The sequence below is a fragment of the Rhinolophus hipposideros genome, assembly GCF_964194185.1.
Source record: "Rhinolophus hipposideros genome assembly, chromosome: 5".
Lineage (NCBI taxonomy): Eukaryota > Metazoa > Chordata > Mammalia > Chiroptera > Rhinolophidae > Rhinolophus > Rhinolophus hipposideros.
In genome coordinates this window covers 43895455-43914124 of record NC_138051.1, presented here as the reverse complement: position 1 = coordinate 43914124, position 18670 = coordinate 43895455, and the positions used below count along the sequence as shown (strand labels likewise).

The window sequence follows — 18670 nt, the reverse complement described above, 5'->3', positions numbered from 1 at the left end:
TCACCAGTCCAGCCTTTTGCAATTGTAACAGCACTGCATGATGGAAAGGACTTTTTAAAAACATAGCACTTAAGTTTGTGAAATCCCTAATATGTGAGCCAAAAACTTAAGACTTCCCGTTGCTAAAATTGTGGCATATTTACCTGATGACTACTTGCTATTAGGGCCTCTTATCTTCTCAGGCACCAAGGAGAATTCCTGGGGCTACTTAACCATTGCCATAGATGGGACTCCATCATCGGCAGCTGATTGCAGGGCCTTGCTTTTCACTGTTCACAGTTGCTGACTCCCTATACAGTTGCTGAATAAAATCTCTAGAGTAGAGGCATGAGAGCCCTGTAAATGCCATAGACCTTGCCCTCGTCCTGGTGCTGTCCCTTATTGCCTGTGTGTGCTTGAACAAGTCAGTTACCACCTCTGAGTTACTTCAACTTTTCAATGAGGAGGTTGAACAAAATGGTAGCTGAGGGTTCTTTCTAGTTCTGCCATCCAGACTCCATCTTCACATTTCTTGTTATTTTCCAGTTGTGATCAAACTGTTGGTGTTGCATGAATAAGAAACCATGCAAGCTGCCATAAGTGATAGTTTCTTTTTTCAGTTTTTTTTTTTTTTGATATGACTTGAAGAATCAGTTTGCTTACTTTTTAGTCACATTTTTTCACTGGATTTCATGTGTATAATAAAGCAAAGTTCATCTCACAGGCTTGGTAGCATTCACAGTGATTGTCACATACTGGTTTTAAACAGCTGCCATAATATTTAGGGTTTTTTCCTTCTACTCTGGTAATAATCTAGACGGTCTGGATCAGGTTAACTGGTTTCTCCATTCCTCACTCACAGTAGATAACCATGATTTTAGATGGAGCTCCTGGATTGCTGAGTGTCCCAGGGATGACTGTCTCAGAACTGGGACCAAGCTTCATCCCATCTGTCCCCCACACTCCTTCCTTTCCTCCTGCTGGAGGAGCCCTGAGATAGGGAAGTGGTTGAGGGACGGGAAGAATGCCCAGGAAGAGCAGATGAGACAGAGCGATAAGAAGGAAGACCAAGAACAAAGGACAGGGACAGCAATTTGGGAGGGAAGGGACCTACCATTTGTGTTCCTTCTCAGGCTCACAGCAAGAAGCTCCTGAGGGGTAGCAGCTCTGCCTCTCCCTCCTGCCCTGAGGAAACACAGGGAATTGTCTAGAGCACAGAAGTAGCTCTTCCCAGCCAAGCCTCACTCCCCACCAGGCCCCCAAAAGTGATTTACTTTTATGGCTGGCATTTGATACTGACTGGCTTAAAAAAACTGAGAAAGCCACCATTCTCAGATTTTCTCCTACTGGGGATCCCTGAAATGCTATTAAAAGGAGATAAGCAAAGTGGTAAGAACCTGGAGAAACAATAAATTAATAAGAATGGGTTTCAGAGAGTAAGTGACTCCATTTCAAATGCTTTATTCCAGCCTTTTTTTATCAGGGACTTCCAACACAGCCTCGTCATGAAATCGGAACTCTTGCTTCCATTACTATAAAGCAATGGCACTGAGAAGCAAGGTGGTTCAGGAAAGCAGAAGGTGCTAGACACAGGAAGGAAAAAGGGTATGTCACTGAGCAAAGGGCATTGAAGGAAATTCAGAGCCATTTCAGTTTCTTCAAATTGAACCAGGTGGCCTGGTAGTTTTAACTTGATCTGTGTGAAAATTAGGCCCCTGCAAACTGTGGTGTATATATTTCCTAACATGTTGATGTTTGAGGGCATGCACCTAAGTGGAAAGCCTGTCCCCTCCTCCTGCCAGGACCGTGGCAGTTGGAGACTTGGGTTTAACATCACTTTATAAATGAACCTCTGTGCTCTTATTTCGGGTTTTACTCATGCCAGTTTTCTGGGTACCAGAATTATAGAAATCAGGTCCTATGACCATACCTCTACAATGAAGATTAGATGAGCTGACACCCATAAAGCTTTCAGAGAGTACCTGGCATTCAATACATATTAACTCATTATTGTTGTTATTGTTATAATTTTCAGCTAAGAGTTCAAATCCAAACTAGCTGGCATGTGAAAGAAGGTGTTTTCTCAATCCTGCCAAAGTTAATTCCAGTTTTTAAATAACTTTTTCTGATATATGCTGTCACTTAAATAACCTCTTTGGATATTGATGTATGTTAAGTGGCCTTATAAGAATGGTAGCAATGAATTATACTAACAGGTAGAAAATGTTTCTTTTAATAGACACTATCTCCCACATGATCTTTGATCGGTGTTATATGGCTTAGACATTAACTTCTAAGGACACTTTGAGAAAGGTACATTCTCCTTAAGAGCTATGTGTTATTGTTATATCCGCCTCTCTCCTTAAATGACATTGTTGAATCCTCTAGGCTCTTTGATTTACTTGTTTAGCTTTTTGTTGGTTTTAAATAGAAGTGTGGCTGGTAATACAAAAGGATCAATTTTAAAAAACTGTCTTAAAATGGCTCTTGAGATGTTATGCCAGTTCTAGAAACTTAGGGTGTCTTTGACTGTTTTTCTGCCTGACTTTCACTGACCCCAGTGAAATTAATATCTGTGGGAATAGAATATGCTCCTTTACCGTTACACAACTTCACAATGCCCATGCTGTTTATATTAGCATTGACTCCAGTGTAAGCAGTGAAATATTGTTTGGTTTAGCCTTTCACCTGGTATAGAAGAATGGGGCTTTTGCTTTGAAAAAGGTTAAACTGTATGTAAACCATGTCACTGCTGCATTTCTCACTAACTGGGTGAACTTGAGTTAAAAGATATTTGAATCGGGTCCACTTAGAACTCCATTTTATTTTATAAGTGAAGGGCAGGACTTAAGCTGGAGAAAGCAATCTTCTTATTTTCAAATGGTAAGGCTTTCCAAAGGCCAGGGTATTAGTCTGGCCATTGCAGTACTCGTGGGGCTACTGCCTCCTCAAACCGCACCTCTCCCTAGGTAGTGCAGATGAGGTCATGCAGGTAATCTGTGCCCTGAGTTCACTTTTAGCTTAAGCAGGAAGTTCTCAATGTGTTCTCTTCTCTCACTGGTGCCATATCTACTGACAATTATCGGTGTCTGATTCTGGCTCTGGAAAAGCTCCCCTTGAAGGAAATGGTCAAATTTATCCTAAGGGACTTTTCTGCTTCCTTGGAGGACACCAGTGGACTCAGGCCCTGAAAGTGAACCCAACTGTGGCCTCAGTCAACCCCACAAGCAATTGGGGAATTGGAGTGGTTATCAGAGTTGTCCCCATTGTGGCAGGATGAGCAGGCCTATTATCCCTGCTCCACAATCAGTCATTGGGTGTGGGCTCCAGGGAAAGGTATAGCCTTGGGTGAGGTGTCGCTCTGCAGCTCAGGCAGTCCCAGAAGCAGCTGTGAGCTGGGGGCTATCTGTTGATAGCATCTTCATTTCTGGGACAGTAAGTCCCCCTTGATGGAATCTGGGTGTGGCATCCCAGTGCCCACCACAATTCACTCTCTGAACCCACAGAAAACCATCGTCCTGGAGATTGAATGCCACTGAGAACACCAATTTGGCCAAGTCTTGGTCAGTACTCAGACCATGTGGTCTTCTTTCTAGGATTTCAGTATCTGCTTTGTGGAGAATCAGGTTGGAAAGAAATGCAGGCACTGATGCAGACCATAGGGTTAATAGAAAGGGAGTTTAACTCAATGCAAACCTTGGAGAGAGCAGGGAAAACCGAATTTTAAAAGAAATGACATTTGGAATATTAGCATGCTGTGCAGTTACTTGGTGAAACAACAGAACGCAGTCTTGGATTTTAAAGGGGAATTTTCTTTTATTTTGCTCTAATCACTTGAATTTGGTAAATTCCTTGGGTAAGCCTGTGTTGAGAGAAGAAGCACCCACTCTTTGAACTGACTATTTTATATGTAGTTTTTATTCTGTAAAGATTATTTCTGCAGACATGATTTGACTAGTGTTACATCTGAATCCTTGAAATGACAAATAGTTCTGTACTGAGTTCTATGAATACTGAAACTTTATTTTATGTTCTAGATATCGATGAATGCAGCACTATTCCTGGCATCTGTGATGGGGGCGAATGTACAAACACAGTCAGCAGTTACTTTTGCAAATGTCCCCCTGGATTTTACACTTCTCCAGATGGTACCAGATGTATAGGTAGGTTTAATTATAAATCGTGTGGGTAGTTTCTGTAAATCAGTGCCATAATGAACATCTTTCTAAACAGTCTGTTAAGGGAGACGTATAATTTCTCACTTGATGTAAAGGGTACATTTATGGAAATTCATTAAGCAGTTGAGCATCTTCTTAAAGAACAGAGGTATCCGATGGTCTTATTTTGGGATTTTTGCCTCCCATAAAGAGGGATGATCGAGAAGACCCCACAAATATCCTCAGTCTATAAGTTAACTTTGCAGATATGCAAAAGTATCAAACCTCAAAGCCATCCTTGACTCTTCTGTCTTTTGACCCCCACCATTTCCAGGGACCTATGTTAATTTAGGTCTGAAATTTTGCTGTAATCTTTTAATTGGTCTCCCTGCTTCTGGCTTCTCAATAATTTATCTTGTCAGATTTATCTTCCTAAAATAGGGCTTTGATTAACTAACTCTCTTGCTCAAAAACCTCTGGTAGTTTTCCATTAGGATTTAGACATCAGTGGTTTTCGGTCCTATGGATACTTCAGGCACTGCAAAACCCTCCAGAGTTGCTAGGGTTGGAGAGAGGGACCATGAACAGGGGGGAGGTTTAGTGCAAAGGGCTCCCGCCGCCTATGCCCACCCCCCACATATACACACTCCAGGCAACTGCTTCTAAGTGGTTGGGTGTTAAGCTTCTATGTAAAATATCAATTAAATAAGGGATTCTGTTGTTTAAAAAATAGGTTTGACAACTGCTGGATTTAACAATTGCTAAGATGTGCTTCAAAGTCCATTATTCTAGAATAAAGTTCAAGTTCTAGAGTGTGCAGGCTACGAGTTAAGGAGCTTCACTGTCTGACTCCTTCCAATCTTGCTAACCCTCCCTGCTTCTAACCCTCAAACAGGCCATTCATTTTTAGTCATGCCTTAAATCAGACATGTTGACCACTCACGATACTCTTCTTCCCAACTCAAGGCCCCTTTCATGCTTCTTCTTAGGTTTTCTATCTCTGAAGTTGGTCCAGATCAACTTACCTGAAAGCAATTTCTCCCTTGCTTGAGGATGTGCTTCTCATATATCACCTTATAGGGAAATGCCATGTCTGTATTTTATTTTCTCCCTAATTAAGTTGTAAGCTCTTCTTAAACACTAGTGGCTGGGTCCTTATATCCTTGGGTGTTCTCAGCACAGTGCCTTGCATGTAGGCACTCAATAAGTACTTGTGGAATATCAAAAGGAGTATTCCCTTGTTATTAGGACAAAGCTAGGAAGCCTGTGAAACATGGTTTTGGAGAAAAATGAATGCTATCTTTGATGTTTGTTTCTGGCCCATATTTTCGAAGACACTCAGCTTCACATCCTCACCACAGGCCGTGAATTTCAGACCAAAACTAAATTGCACTTGAAATTCTGAATTCCTTTTTACTTAGTCACATATAATAAAAACTGAGGGCAGTCTCTTGCAGTTGACATCTGAATAATTCTAACTAGTGAGGGAAGCATATCTGGACTTTTCCTTAGAAACAGTGCTGGTACCCAGATTGCCTTATTTTCTGGGATCTATCTATAGATACTGGAACCACAGGGAAGGAATGGCAAACGCAATTCATATAGCTCCCTTTTTCCCCCAAAATTTCCTAATTAGCACAAGACCCTCTATGGATATGCTTAGCAGGTAGATCAGAAGTTCTTTCCTGTCTGTGTAATAGGTAGATTTTTTTTAATCTTCAAAGAGAGACCCAAACTACATTAAAATGATTAAAAACATTTACATATCAGATGATTTAAGTTTTTAAAATTCTTTTCTTTTTACCAAATATGTTCACACTAACCTTTTACAAAGAAAGTGGGTAGGGAGGGAACTAACATTCATGGGTCATCTTCTCGGTGAGAGATATTGTACGGCAATTACCTGACTTAATGCTTACAACAGGGCCAGTGCCATAGATGAGAAGCAGCTGAGGATTAGAGAGTCCAGGTACATAATCTGGTCCAATTGTTTAAGTGGCTAATAAGTGGTGGAGCTGGGATGCCAGCTTGGGCCTGAGTCCATTGCTTCCATTTCTTCCTCCCAAATGAACACAGGATAACTCTTTCTTGTCATGCCCTTAGGCAAGTGCTGGTTTTCCTTCTTTGGAACTTTATTGCACCCATAGTTAGCAACTTACTATATAAAATTATCCAAATCACATTTCTGCCTTCACTAATATTGATACTTCCTGCTTTGGTAAACCACAGGGACACTCCCCCTCCCCCCAAAAAAAATTATTCCTAGCAGCAGGAGAATGTATATAGTCTTGAACTTATAAACAAATCCAAGAATTATTGGTAAGTTGGTTGTTTGGAATTAGTAAATGTAACCAATAGAAAACCCCATATGTAGATAGCTGTATGTAATATCTTCCTTATGTATCTCTTTTAAGCATGAAATTCCAACTATTACCTTCCGTCACCACATTCCGAGACTCTCAGACCTCCCCAGCCTCAATGTTCTCTTTGTTCTGTAAGCTCTGGCAGTATTATTTTATTTTTTGTTCTGTGATCTTCCCTTGGCACTTTATAATACTTTGTGTGGGGTTATCTTTCCATAGGAGTGTGTTCTGTCTCATCCTTTCCAGGGAGTTCTAAAGAGGTCCTGTGCCTAGTTTGGGCCTCACAGCTCCCAGCTCCTGGATGGACACACAGTGTTAGTGATTGGAAAGGAGAAGCCTGGTGATAGGCCAGGATGACCTACAAACACCTATGTAATCAATAATATATTTGTTCGGACATAATGTGACTTCTGGGTCCTGACAGGAAGGGCCAAGTTTTTCAGAAGGGGAGAAAGGAGGAAAGCTTCCTTCCTATTCTTTTTCTGCCTGATGTCTTGGCCCAGGCAGCTTTAAAAAGCTGAAGGTGTCTGTGGTTTCTCCTACCTCCCTTTATCTCCTCCAAATCCTAACATTCTTCTCCCTCGGCTCCATAGGTGTTCAGATTATCCTAAAGCCACCCCTTACCCTCTGTGCAAAGTGACCCAGCACCAGAATGGTTTTCTTCCCAATTCCTGTGGTACTGCTACCTGTGGACATAGAAAACTTCAGGCTGCTGTGCCCTGGGGTCCGTTCCTCCAAATAGTTCCAGGTTTTCACAGTTTTTCTCTTCCTTTACCTATTGTTAGCCTATAGGCGGTCTTTAAATTGTTAAGTTGTGTAAATGTGAGCATTTTAAACAAAGGCTCTCCTTCAAAAAAAAGATGAGCAAATGATGATTGCATGTGCAGGTGCTATCTGTAAATTAGGGATTGCGGCAATCCAAACATGGCTGGTAATTTTTTCAGTCCCAACATTCACCATTTTAATCAAGTCTCTGACCCATGGATCTAACGTATAGGTCAGCCATCTGGGCAGGAAAATAGTGTCATAGTTAATTTGCAAAATAATAGACAATAGCTCAGTAAGCGTTTGCTATTGGCAGTTGTAGGTCCCAGCTTTGCTCTGAAAGATAGCCTGTACTGAAAATTATATATATGAATTTTGGTCAAGTGTTTACACTGGGTTTTGACCACCAAATTCATTTGAAGCTGGGATATAAGCCAGTTTTGAACATCTCTTCCCATTCTTAACTGCTTTTGGTTTCCATGCCCCAAATATTTGCTAATCCCCGAATAGACAAAGTATTAGTGGCTTTAACGCAATGCAAATTAGAGTGTAGGAAATTCTGTTTCTCCCCCTTCTTCATGAGGAGGCGCCATCCTTGGCTTCACAGAGAATACCTTGTCTGCATTCCCTCTCCAGCCATTTACCCTGGACCAGGCTGGACTCAGACTTGTTCTGCCTCTTTGCTGAGACTATTAGCCTGACCAGAGGTGCCGGAACTGGGACCACAAAATATTTCTTGAAAGCACATTTATTCTTGCTAGTGGTTTTAAGTACTTTTCAGAAATAATCTTCTGTCCTTTCAAGCTGACCCATGATTTTATGGTTTGTCTAGGTTTGTTGTAGCCTTCTTCATTTGTTGTTAACAATTTAACTGTTTCTAAGTTAGCCTTTTTTAAAATTTCACTTTATTAATGTATTGCAATAGTGAATATTAGAAGGGTTTGTGTTCTTAAGAATGATATAGATGAAAACAGTTATAGGTATGAGCCTCTCTGGGCAAACTTAATGTTTAATGGTTAGACTTAACGGGAAACATGGGGAGGGATTTTTGACGATTAAAAAATCCTCACTTTACAAAAGGATTTACCACTTATATTCCTTTAAATGACAGGCATATTTAAAATGTATTTACATTTCAAAACTTTCTTTTATATGAACTGTGCAGAGATATACTTTACTTGAAGAGAGGCACACCTTTAACATATGTTAGGCAGATCAAGTCTGTACTTGGCTACCGGCCCCCCTCTATTTCAAGGTATGACCTCTAAGGCCCATGAAGCAGTTGGGTCTCTCCTATGTCACAAGCTCTTTCTTGGTAGCCCGGAGTTGTAATTCAGTGTGTCAATGTTGTCATGACAGTCAGACATGATGTAACCCAATAAAAGTGATATATAGAAAGAAACATGTCGTCTCATGTTGCTTTGAGAAGATATCTTTCTGCCAAAGGAAAAAAAATAATTTCTTCAAGAACCATTTTATCCTATAGTACTAAGAATTTGGAATCATGTACCTTTTGAACTTTAAGTAATTCTAAAATCTGTTAGGGCCCCAGGACAAAAGGAAATCTTGATTAACAGGCATTGGATCTGACTGTAAAGTGGCTCATTCCTTAAAAAAAAAAAAAAAAACTCACAAGTCTGACTCACAGTTTCAGACTGAAAAATAAGAAAGATCATTTAGAAATGTAGACTATAGTGCAGACTTAATGTTTTAAAATACATTTATATCAATATTTGCCGAAAGGGTCTCAAATTCAGTAGTTGGAAACCAAGGACGGCACAGTCTCCCTTCAGTATAGAGACATGTCTTTATAACGAATGGACTGTCACCGCAAGTGATTTTCTTAGCCTCTCTTTTCCTATGGCACATATGGTTGTAATCATTCGTTCCCACCTTGGGATTGGAATGTGGGACTTCGGCCAAGTGCACCAGCTTGCAGGGGCAAAAGGTGTGAGACGAAGGGATTTCTGACTGAGCATTGTTCCCAAGTGGCACACAGCAGCTTCCCTTCCAGGGGATAGGAGTGTCAGTTCCTCCTGCCCAAGTGTGAAGTGTGGAGGTGATGGGGCAGGAGAGTGTTGTGACCAGTTTGATCTCAGTGATGTGTGTGTGTGTGTTTCTTTGTTTTCTCAGATGTTCGCCCGGGATACTGTTACACGGCTCTGGCAAATGGGCGCTGTTCTAACCAGCTACCACAGTCTATAACCAAAATGCAGTGCTGCTGTGACATTGGCCGATGCTGGTCTCCGGGGGTCACTATCGCCCCTGAGATGTGTCCCATTAGAGCAACTGGTAAGAGCTCTTCCAGTTATCTGCAGGGTATCCTGACTCAGCCCTCATGGGCCCACGGGCAATGTGCATGATGCAGATTTAATGGAAACCTAGGTGAGTAAGGTTCCAGAAAATAAAAGAGATGACATTCAAGGAAATTCCTCCAGATAATGAATAGGGAAAAAGCAGAGGTCCATACAAATAACACTGTTTTCAGGTACTGCTTCTTATTTAGCTTGCTTATTACCACTACGTAGCCACCTTTCCAGGAAGTACTTGTCCCCTCTTCTGGTCATCTATTTCTTTTGGCCTTCATGTAGTCCTCAAAAGGATCAGTAGAATAAAACTCAACTCTCTCAGAGGCTTTCGGGTGAGTTATTCTGGATACGCATTTCCTCCTTCCCTAACATCTGACACTTTCCTCTTCCTTGTTGCCAAGTTCTGTTGATTTTTTTCCTACAATATCTCTTTTATCTGTCATATTCATTTCTATGTAATGTTCATTTTCTCTCGTCTGGACTATTGCAGTAGCCTCCTAACCAGTCTCCATGAAATCTGCAGCTGCCACATACATTTCCCGAAGCATAACTCATCTGAAGTTCAGTTTAAAAAAAAAAATATGTCTGGGGAAAATGTAGAGAAAGATGTCCAGAAAAATTTTCCCAGGATGAAATCATGCCATATATATGTGTGTGTGTATATATATATATATATATATATATACTGTTCTCAGTTGCTTCATTTCTTGAAAATAAAATTTTACTACTTAGCATAGCATTTAGAGTCCCCAAGTTGATTTCAGTTCATTTTTTAAATCTTGTTCTTTATAGTAACTTTTTTTTTTAGTTAAATTATATGATTAAGCTTTTCTTGAACCCAGTCTAAGCATTTCTAAACTCAAATGTTATTTTTTCCTCAGACTCCTCCCCCTTGTCAACCGTGCCTGTTGTATACCCTCCTTTCTGCTAAGGGTCTGGTCAAACATGACCAAATCCATAAATGTCCCAAGATCACCACAGCTGGAAATGATGCCTTTTTTTTTCTCAGTGCTCCAGACTTGTGCCATTGCTCTGGCACTAATCCCAGTGACTCTGCTTTGTGCCTGTGTGTGTTCATATATTGCTCTTCCCCTGGTTGATAAATCTCATTACAGCGTCTCATTCATCGTTATAGGCCCATATTCCTTACGTTTTTTTTAACACTTCCACAGTTCTTAGAAAAATCTTGCTTATAGGAGGTATTCAGGTAAAGTGAACAACTTATTAACTGATATCTTTCCCACCAGTTCTAAGTAAAAGCTTCTGAATCTGATTCCTGAAAAGTGTGTTTAAATCAGGGAAGTTTAGGAGAGAAAATGAAGGTGAGGATGGATAATGCAGAGTTAATGAAATACTTTAGAGTATGCTATTCTCAGAATGTGAATTTCCCATTATCAGGGGTTATGGAATTGCTCACAGATGTTACTATAAAATTTCTGTTTATTGCTGAGAATTACATGTGTGGGTTAAAGAAGCCATAAAATCTTTCAATATATTTTAACATGTACCAAGTCATATATTTTATCTGATTTGCTTACTGTCTCTGGCCTACAAATATAACCTGCCCATTCATTCACTAGGGGGACCATTTAGTAGATCACTGTTTGGACATGTATATGACTTCCTACTAAGACATGTGGCTTGAGTACCAGGAGAATCGCTTTTTAAATACACATGTTAACTTAGGAATCAGCAGCGTTGACGTGGATTCCTTTGTGTGTTGAGACCTTGGACAGAGGAGAGAGAACGAGAGCAAGTTTAGCAGCCTAAAGACCTACATTGGCACACGGTGCAGAAGGCCTGATCCCCTCATGTGGGTCTGCAGGGAGCTGCTCTCCCAGGTGTACCATAGAAAGACGCACAACCTGAGGTAGGCCCGGAGTGAGGCAGACTGGTAGAGAAAACTAATGTACAGGTAGGTCTGTTTGCTTGCTCAGGTGTTCCAGTACCAGTGCTACAGAGCTTGGGGCTCTTGAGGAGAGTGATAATATAGGAAGGATTATTTTAGATTGGTCAGCTTTCCCTCTTTAAAAAATAAAATCAGTATCATCGCTGGGTTAAATGGAAATGAGAAAGATGGATATCAGCTGAACAAAAGTAGCCCAGGTTGCTGATCCTGAGTGTAAAGGGACTCGATGGAAAGTTATTAAGCTGAAGAAAGTAGGAAAGGGTTCAGGACCCAGTCTGATACACTTCCTGGAGAGATTAAGATGAAATTAATGGCATGCTTAAAGTTAACAGACCTACCTAAATAGTAGAAATTATGACAAGCTATCCAACTTATTTTATACAAATCCTAAAAGACTAAATAAACAAATGAAAAGAGGCTGATTGGTGCTTAGAAGCAAAGTAAGTTTCTTAATATAATTGCTATTCAGTTAAATCCAACATACTGTGTTTCCCTGAAAATAAGACCTAGATGGACAATCAGCTCTAATGCATCTTTTGGAGCAAAAATTAATATAAGACCTGGTCTTATTTACTATAATATAAGACTGGGTCTTTGATATGATTGATATGATATGATATGATATAATATAATACTGGGTCATATATTAATTTTTGCTCCAAAAGACTCATTAGCACTGATTGCCCGGCTAGGTCTTATTTTGCGGGAAACACGGTAGTTAATGAATTCCTATTAGCTGCAATTTATAACACAATTTAAGGGCTAGACTGAGAGTAGGAGTTAGTCATTAGTTAGATACTATCCTTGTCTTCAAAGACTGCACAGTCTTAGTGGTAAAAATTTGGTGAAAAGCAGGTAGCCAGGAAATGATGGATGCGACACATTTAGGTGATAATTGTATAAGGATTGTTGTGGTTCAACAAGAGAGTTTGTAGCATCCTGATTCAGGGAAGCATGAACAATATATAAATCCTTTCCAAATATAGTCAAGTACTACAGAATCTCTATGAGTTGAAATTCTAGATAAATGCTGATTAAAATGTAACAATAGAATTCTCTGAAAACATAAACTTAACCTGAATTGGAAATGTCAAATATGATTTAAGAACATTTAGTAATGGAACAGCAAATAACAACAAGGTACATGGGGGCTAGGTATATTTAGCCATGTGTAAATTGACAGAATGTCCCAGGTAGATGAAATATGAATGTAGCTCAGTAAGACATTTTACTGTGTCTTAGAATAAGTTGGATTTTAGTCCACAAGGAAATATTGGCCTAATTTCTATTGATGGATTCAATTAATATAGAAAGTATTTGTAGGAGAGTCCCTGTGTGACAGAGATAATAAAATTATCAATATTCTGGCAAGAGAGAAAACAAATTATAAATCACACGTTTCGTTTACTTATAGAAAGGAACTATGACAAAATGTGGCTATTTGTAGGAAATATGAAAGTGAGAAGTAAATACATCCCTGGAAACCTGGTTACTATTTGAAAACACCTGTTTAGAAGCCCAGGAAAACATGTGTCACAAATCTAAAGATGATCTAGTCTAATAAAGACCTTGAATTGTGAAAAATAGGAATCAGCCTATTTGTGCCATCACAGGGAAATGGTTGATTAAGCCAGGGTGTACTGTTCAGAGGATCATTACGTGGCATTAACAGCAGGCCTGTCTGTCACCCTTTGCCCCATGGGCCGCCTCGCCATCACTTTGTTGTCTGTTACAGATAGGTGTTCCTCAGGGCTCTGTCTCCATACTCCCTTCTCTTCATTTTCCACACCTTTCTTAGATGATCTCATCCATTCCCATGGCTTTAAATACCACCTGTCTACTGATAACTCCGAAACTTATATACAGCCCCAACTTCTCTAGGCTTCAAACTCTCTTATAAAAATGCTACGTGACATCTTCAGTTGGATGTCTGATATGTCAAAACTCAACTGTTCAAGTGGAACTTAGCTTCTACACACCACTGCAGTTTTCTCTCAGTAAAGGGTACCAACAGCTACCTTATTGCTCAACCAGAAAACTAGAAGTCATTCTTGATTTCCTGTTCCCTCAGCTCTGACATTTACTCCTACACCAACTACTACCCATTAATCTCTAAAATATGCCTCAGATTTGTCCACTTACGTCCAATTCCATCACTGCTTCCCATGTTCAGCCACTTTACCTTGCCCTTGGTCTTCTGCAACAGCCTGTCAGCATGAATGATCTGAAAATATTCATCTGATCACGTCCCACTCCTGCTGAAGACTTCCAGTGGCTTCCCATTGCATATAAAACAGGCTTTTCAGTGTGCTCTTTAGAATCCTGTGGGATCTGCAGTTGGGACTGGATGGGGAAAATGGCACTATTCTTCCTTGAGGTGAATTATGATGTAGGTAAAGACTTCCTAGGTTTGGGAAGAGTACGTGGTACACACCCTGGGAAGTTTGGGGTTTTGAATTACTGTTCAGTATAGCTGCTGCTATACATATTAGGAATGGGAACGAAGTCAGGTTGCTGTGTTCCTTTTCTCCAATTGACCTATGTGGTTTGAGGATCAATTTTATTCCAAGATTTCTTTAAAAAGTAAGGAGGACTTCCATGGACCTATGACATATGCTACAGTTTAGCTGTTGTGTTGTGTTTTTCCAGAGGATTTCAACAAGCTGTGCTCTGTCCCTATGGTAATCCCTGAGAGACCAGGATATCCTCCCCCACCCCTTGGCCCCATTCCTCCAGTTCACCCTGTTCCTCCTGGCTTTCCTCCTGGACCTCCAATTCCGGTCCCTCGACCACCAGTGGAATATCCGTATCCATCTCGGGAACCACCAAGTAAGAATTCAGAAGTCATTTAGCAATTTTTCCTGCATTGGTCATGTTAACGTTTTGTTGTTTATATTGCTTTAGTCATTAGTTTACCAGTTCTTAAATTAAATTTTAGTTTGCACAGTGCTGTATATAAATTTCTCAATTTGCCTATTGTGTAGAGAAAAACGAGAGGTTTTATATTCTCCAGATATTAATACCCTTTTGTTTTCAGTCATCCTTGGGAGAGTTATGGGAGAGACTTAAATATGATTCACAGGATGAATTCAGAGAGGAGCTGTAAAATTATCCTTTGGGTTATATAGCATACAAAGCAGTTTTGCAATACCACTGCCCTTGTTATTTTCGCAAACTGGAGGCTTGAGAGGGAGGCAGAGAAAGGGGTGGGGAGTATCAGGCAGAGGAACACGTGACAGCTGGGCTGTAGTACCTGGCCACGTGTGCCACAGTGCACGTGCCATCTCTATGGGCAGGAACAGAAGTATGCTCTAATGACACCAGATGACCTTTGTCCAAAGAGTGTCCTCCTTCCTTTATGATCCAACATCTTATTACCAGATTAAATGCTGATGAAAGATGCCCTAGTTATAAATAAATTTAATGGAGTTTAATGTTTTTCCTTTAGGGGTGCTGCCAGTCAATGTCACTGATTACTGCCAGTTGTTTCGTTATCTCTGTCAAAATGGACGCTGTATTCCAACTCCTGGGAGCTACCGTTGTGAGTGCAACAAAGGATTCCAGCTGGACCTCCGTGGGGAGTGCATTGGTATGTAACAGTTCACTTGCCTATTGCAACTCTGTTCCGTGACTATATAGGTGTTCTAGTCTGCTTGTACTCTCCAATTTAGTGGCATAAAGCAACACAAATTTATTATCTTATAGTTCTATAGGTTAGAAGTCCAACACAGGCCTCACTGGGCTAAAATCAAGGTGTCACAGGGCTGTGCTCCTTTTCGAGGCTATTGGGAAAATCCATTTGTTTGCCTTTTCCAGCTTCTCGAGGTTGCCTGTATTCCTTGGCTCAAGGCTCCTTCCTCAATCTTCAAAGCCAGCAGTGTAGCATCTTCAAATCTCTCTCTGACTCTCTGGTTCTCTCTTCCAATTCCTCCTTCCACTTTCAAGGACCTTTGTGATTACCTTGGGCCGATCTGTGTGATCCAGGAGACTCTAACATCTCAAGGTCTGCTGATTAGCAACACTGATTTTATCTGCAACCTTAATTCCCCTTTGCTATGTAGCATATTCACGGGTTCTGGGGATTAGGGCATGAACATATTTTGGGGAGCCATTATTCTGTCTAACACAGTGACTTTGAACTTTCATTGTAAAATACATTCAAAGTATTGCTGATAACTCCAACTTACGTCATTGTACCCAAAGCCATTAAAATAAAGCATTAAAAGTATCCAAATTATCAAATTTTGCACATTTCACTAATTTTACTGAATAACTTTCCAACTCTTCTCTAGTCATTAAAACTGAAGAGAGAAACTTTCAATGGTTGACAAGGCATTTACGCGAGTGAAGGGACAAACTGTACCATAAGGATAATCAATCTGTTTTATTGGTTAAGAACACCCAGTTGCCATCTCATCTTTTTTAAAAAATAAGTTTCTCTCTTAGTTCTGTTTCAAATTTCAATTCTGTAATTATGAACCAGGCAGAAATAAGTAGTTCTTGGTTTCCCGTGCTATGTAATTTCCTGGTGATATGAAAGCCCCTTCTAACAGCATATTGAAGAGAGTCATTTAATCCTTAGAGATCATGCAGAGCGGGGCAGAAGAGAGAACATCTAGGGAGTTCTCTCAAGGTTGGGGAGTATGAAGTCAGACCTGCATCTGCCATGAAATCATATGCACTTGGACAAGTGGGTTAGCTTCCATGTGCCTTAGCTTCCTCATCTTTACACATAGAGGAATATAAATCACTTTGCCTCTAAGTATACTGATAGTTCTAAATGACTGTAAAATAATAGGAGCCAGTCGGGACATGATAGGGGCGGTGGAGGACTCTCTGATGGGTGAGAATTGCCCTTACATGACAACTGCTTCGTGTTTTTGTTCTAATGTTCTCAGTGGAATTCAACAGGGGATACTTAGATATGGTTAAGACTTCTTTTTATTGAAAAATCGAGCTTCAAGAGATACTCAGAATCCTATCGAGAAGCCACTTCTAAGATGTTAGTCTGTTTGATTCCCCTGGGCCAGACTCAAGAAAGATAAAATATTTATTAGGTTGGAGTGTTGAGTTGCTACGTGTCCGGCATTTTTCTCTGAAAAATGACACAGGAAAATAATACGCTTTGACTGCTCAACCAGTCTTCAAGTGGCTGGTGACATGGTATATTGCAGTGGAAAGAAAAAGGTCCTTTCATTATGCTATTTATTTCTTAAAAGGAAAGTGTTTTAACATGTACAGGAAACCAATAAAATGGTCTTAGGAGTGATGAATTAGTGCTATCGAATTTCTTACTAAAATATACTGTGTTTTGCAGATGTTGATGAATGCGAGAAAAACCCTTGTGCTGGTGGAGAGTGTGTCAATAACCAGGGCTCGTACACTTGTCAGTGCCGAACTGGCTATCAGAGCACACTTACCCGGACAGAATGCCGAGGTATGGTCCTAGTTTGGAATATGGGGCATTAGATGCTCAGTAAGGGTTTTGCTTTGAAGGAGTTCAGTGGAGTTTCAGTAACCTTTGCCAGGAGAGGCTAATATAGTCATACTGATTTTTTTTCACTTAATTCCAGATATTGTCACTTCAAAGGACAATGTCATAAAATTTGGCAAATATTCAAATTACTTTAAAAGATGCTTCTGTGCCTGCAGGAATGTCCTATTTTCACGACTTTTTAAAATTTCATCACTATTGCCTGTTCATATTTAATCTGCAAGTTAGGAAATGGGGTTGTCCTTTGCTCACACAGAAACTGAGGGTCATTTCAGGTGAAATTGATTGCAATTAATTTCTTAATGGAAAGGTCTAAAGGATAAGGAAGTTAAGTGTTTGCTGCTTAGTAGTGTGGTCAGCAGCTACATCACATGTTTGCTGGTTGGAAATGCAGCATCTCAGCTTCTACCTCTGATCTGCTGAAGCAGAATCAGCATTTAACAAGATCCCCTAGGAATCCATATACACATTCAAGTTTGAGAAGCATTGCTATAAATGTTTCCTTATAAAAAATTTTCTCCAGACTCGTTTATTAATTAATTTATCAAGCCACCCCATATGCCTTGTATTAAATGACTGTGACGCACTAAGCTCCTGGAACAAAAGTAAGGTAGGCTTCTTACCCTCAGGGAACTCAAACATCTATATCTCTATAAAGTTGGCACAGGATGAGCTGTATCATTGATTTTGTAAAGCCAGATAAAAGCAAGAAAACTATTACAATTAAATACAAGGAATGATGGGGAGGTTTGCATCACTTAAAAAAATGTGTCAGCTATTAATAAAGTTAATTTTATTTTCCCCTTTTAGCAAAAGCTCTTTGTATGGGTTGAAGATTTTCTTTGTCAGTGACTGGTTTCAAAATCTTTAAATTTGGTTTCGATTTGTAGATTTCTTGCCATTGGTGTATTTTAGTGTACTACCTATAAATGGCAGCTTTGAGCAGAGAAAACTGGAGTATAGCATTTCAACCTGCTAATATTTCTATTAATGGCCTACTGACTGAATTATCAATATGGGTAGTTGAAGTATTTAACTGATTTTAGAATCTTCTTAACATGAAAACTATTGTTTTTAAAAAAACTACTGTTTAATAATAATTAGCACGAGCAATGTGTATTAGGCATTTTGCTATCATAGAGAATAAACTGAAACCAATGTTTTAGAAGACTGTACTATCAACTAAGCAAATAGAAGACATTACTGAGAGCACTCAGCTAGAAAGGGCCTGCCAGTATGCATGCATGTTGTTGTCGTTAATCTGAGACAATTTTTTAGAGACTGAGGAATACCTCAAAGCCTCTAGCACTGTCTTCTGTAAGAGCTAGCACCAAGCTTATCACAAACATAAGAAAAGTTGGTAACATGCTAACATTTTGGGATAGATGAAAGTTTGCCACAGAAAGGCTGTGTACTTAGCTGAGAAGTACGTGATGGGCTAAATAGAAGAGGACAGAAAAGACAGACAGAAACACAGTTGAGAACTTTGAATGGCAAGCTTTTCATTCATCTTGGAAAGCGGTGAGTAGCCTGATGGTGTTCTGAAATCAGTGAAGAGAGAAAATGCTGAACTCTTTGTCCTGTTTATTTTATCCTCAAGCCTCAAAAGATTGTAGAATCCTAAAAAAAAAAAAAAAAAAAAAAACAAAGAAAGAAAGAAAAAAGAAAAAAGTCTGCTCAAGAGTATGTGGCTT

The 18670-nt window shown here is 39.8% G+C and overlaps 1 protein-coding gene across 2 annotated transcripts in view; it reads left to right on the top strand.

Annotated features, from left to right (window-relative positions):
* FBN1 (fibrillin 1) overlaps positions 1-18670 on the top strand; it is a 234186-nt gene that overhangs the window by 112650 nt on the left and 102866 nt on the right. For both annotated transcript variants that reach the window (XR_013993368.1, XM_081048809.1), the window contains exons 8-12: positions 4017-4142; positions 9398-9556; positions 14132-14311; positions 14931-15071; positions 16800-16919. Coding sequence is in view for 1 of the 2 variants with exons in the window: in XM_081048809.1 (XP_080904935.1) it covers positions 4017-4142; positions 9398-9556; positions 14132-14311; positions 14931-15071; positions 16800-16919 (726 nt within the window). In the remaining variant the exon portion in view is untranslated. The remainder of the gene's footprint in view (positions 1-4016; positions 4143-9397; positions 9557-14131; positions 14312-14930; positions 15072-16799; positions 16920-18670) is intronic.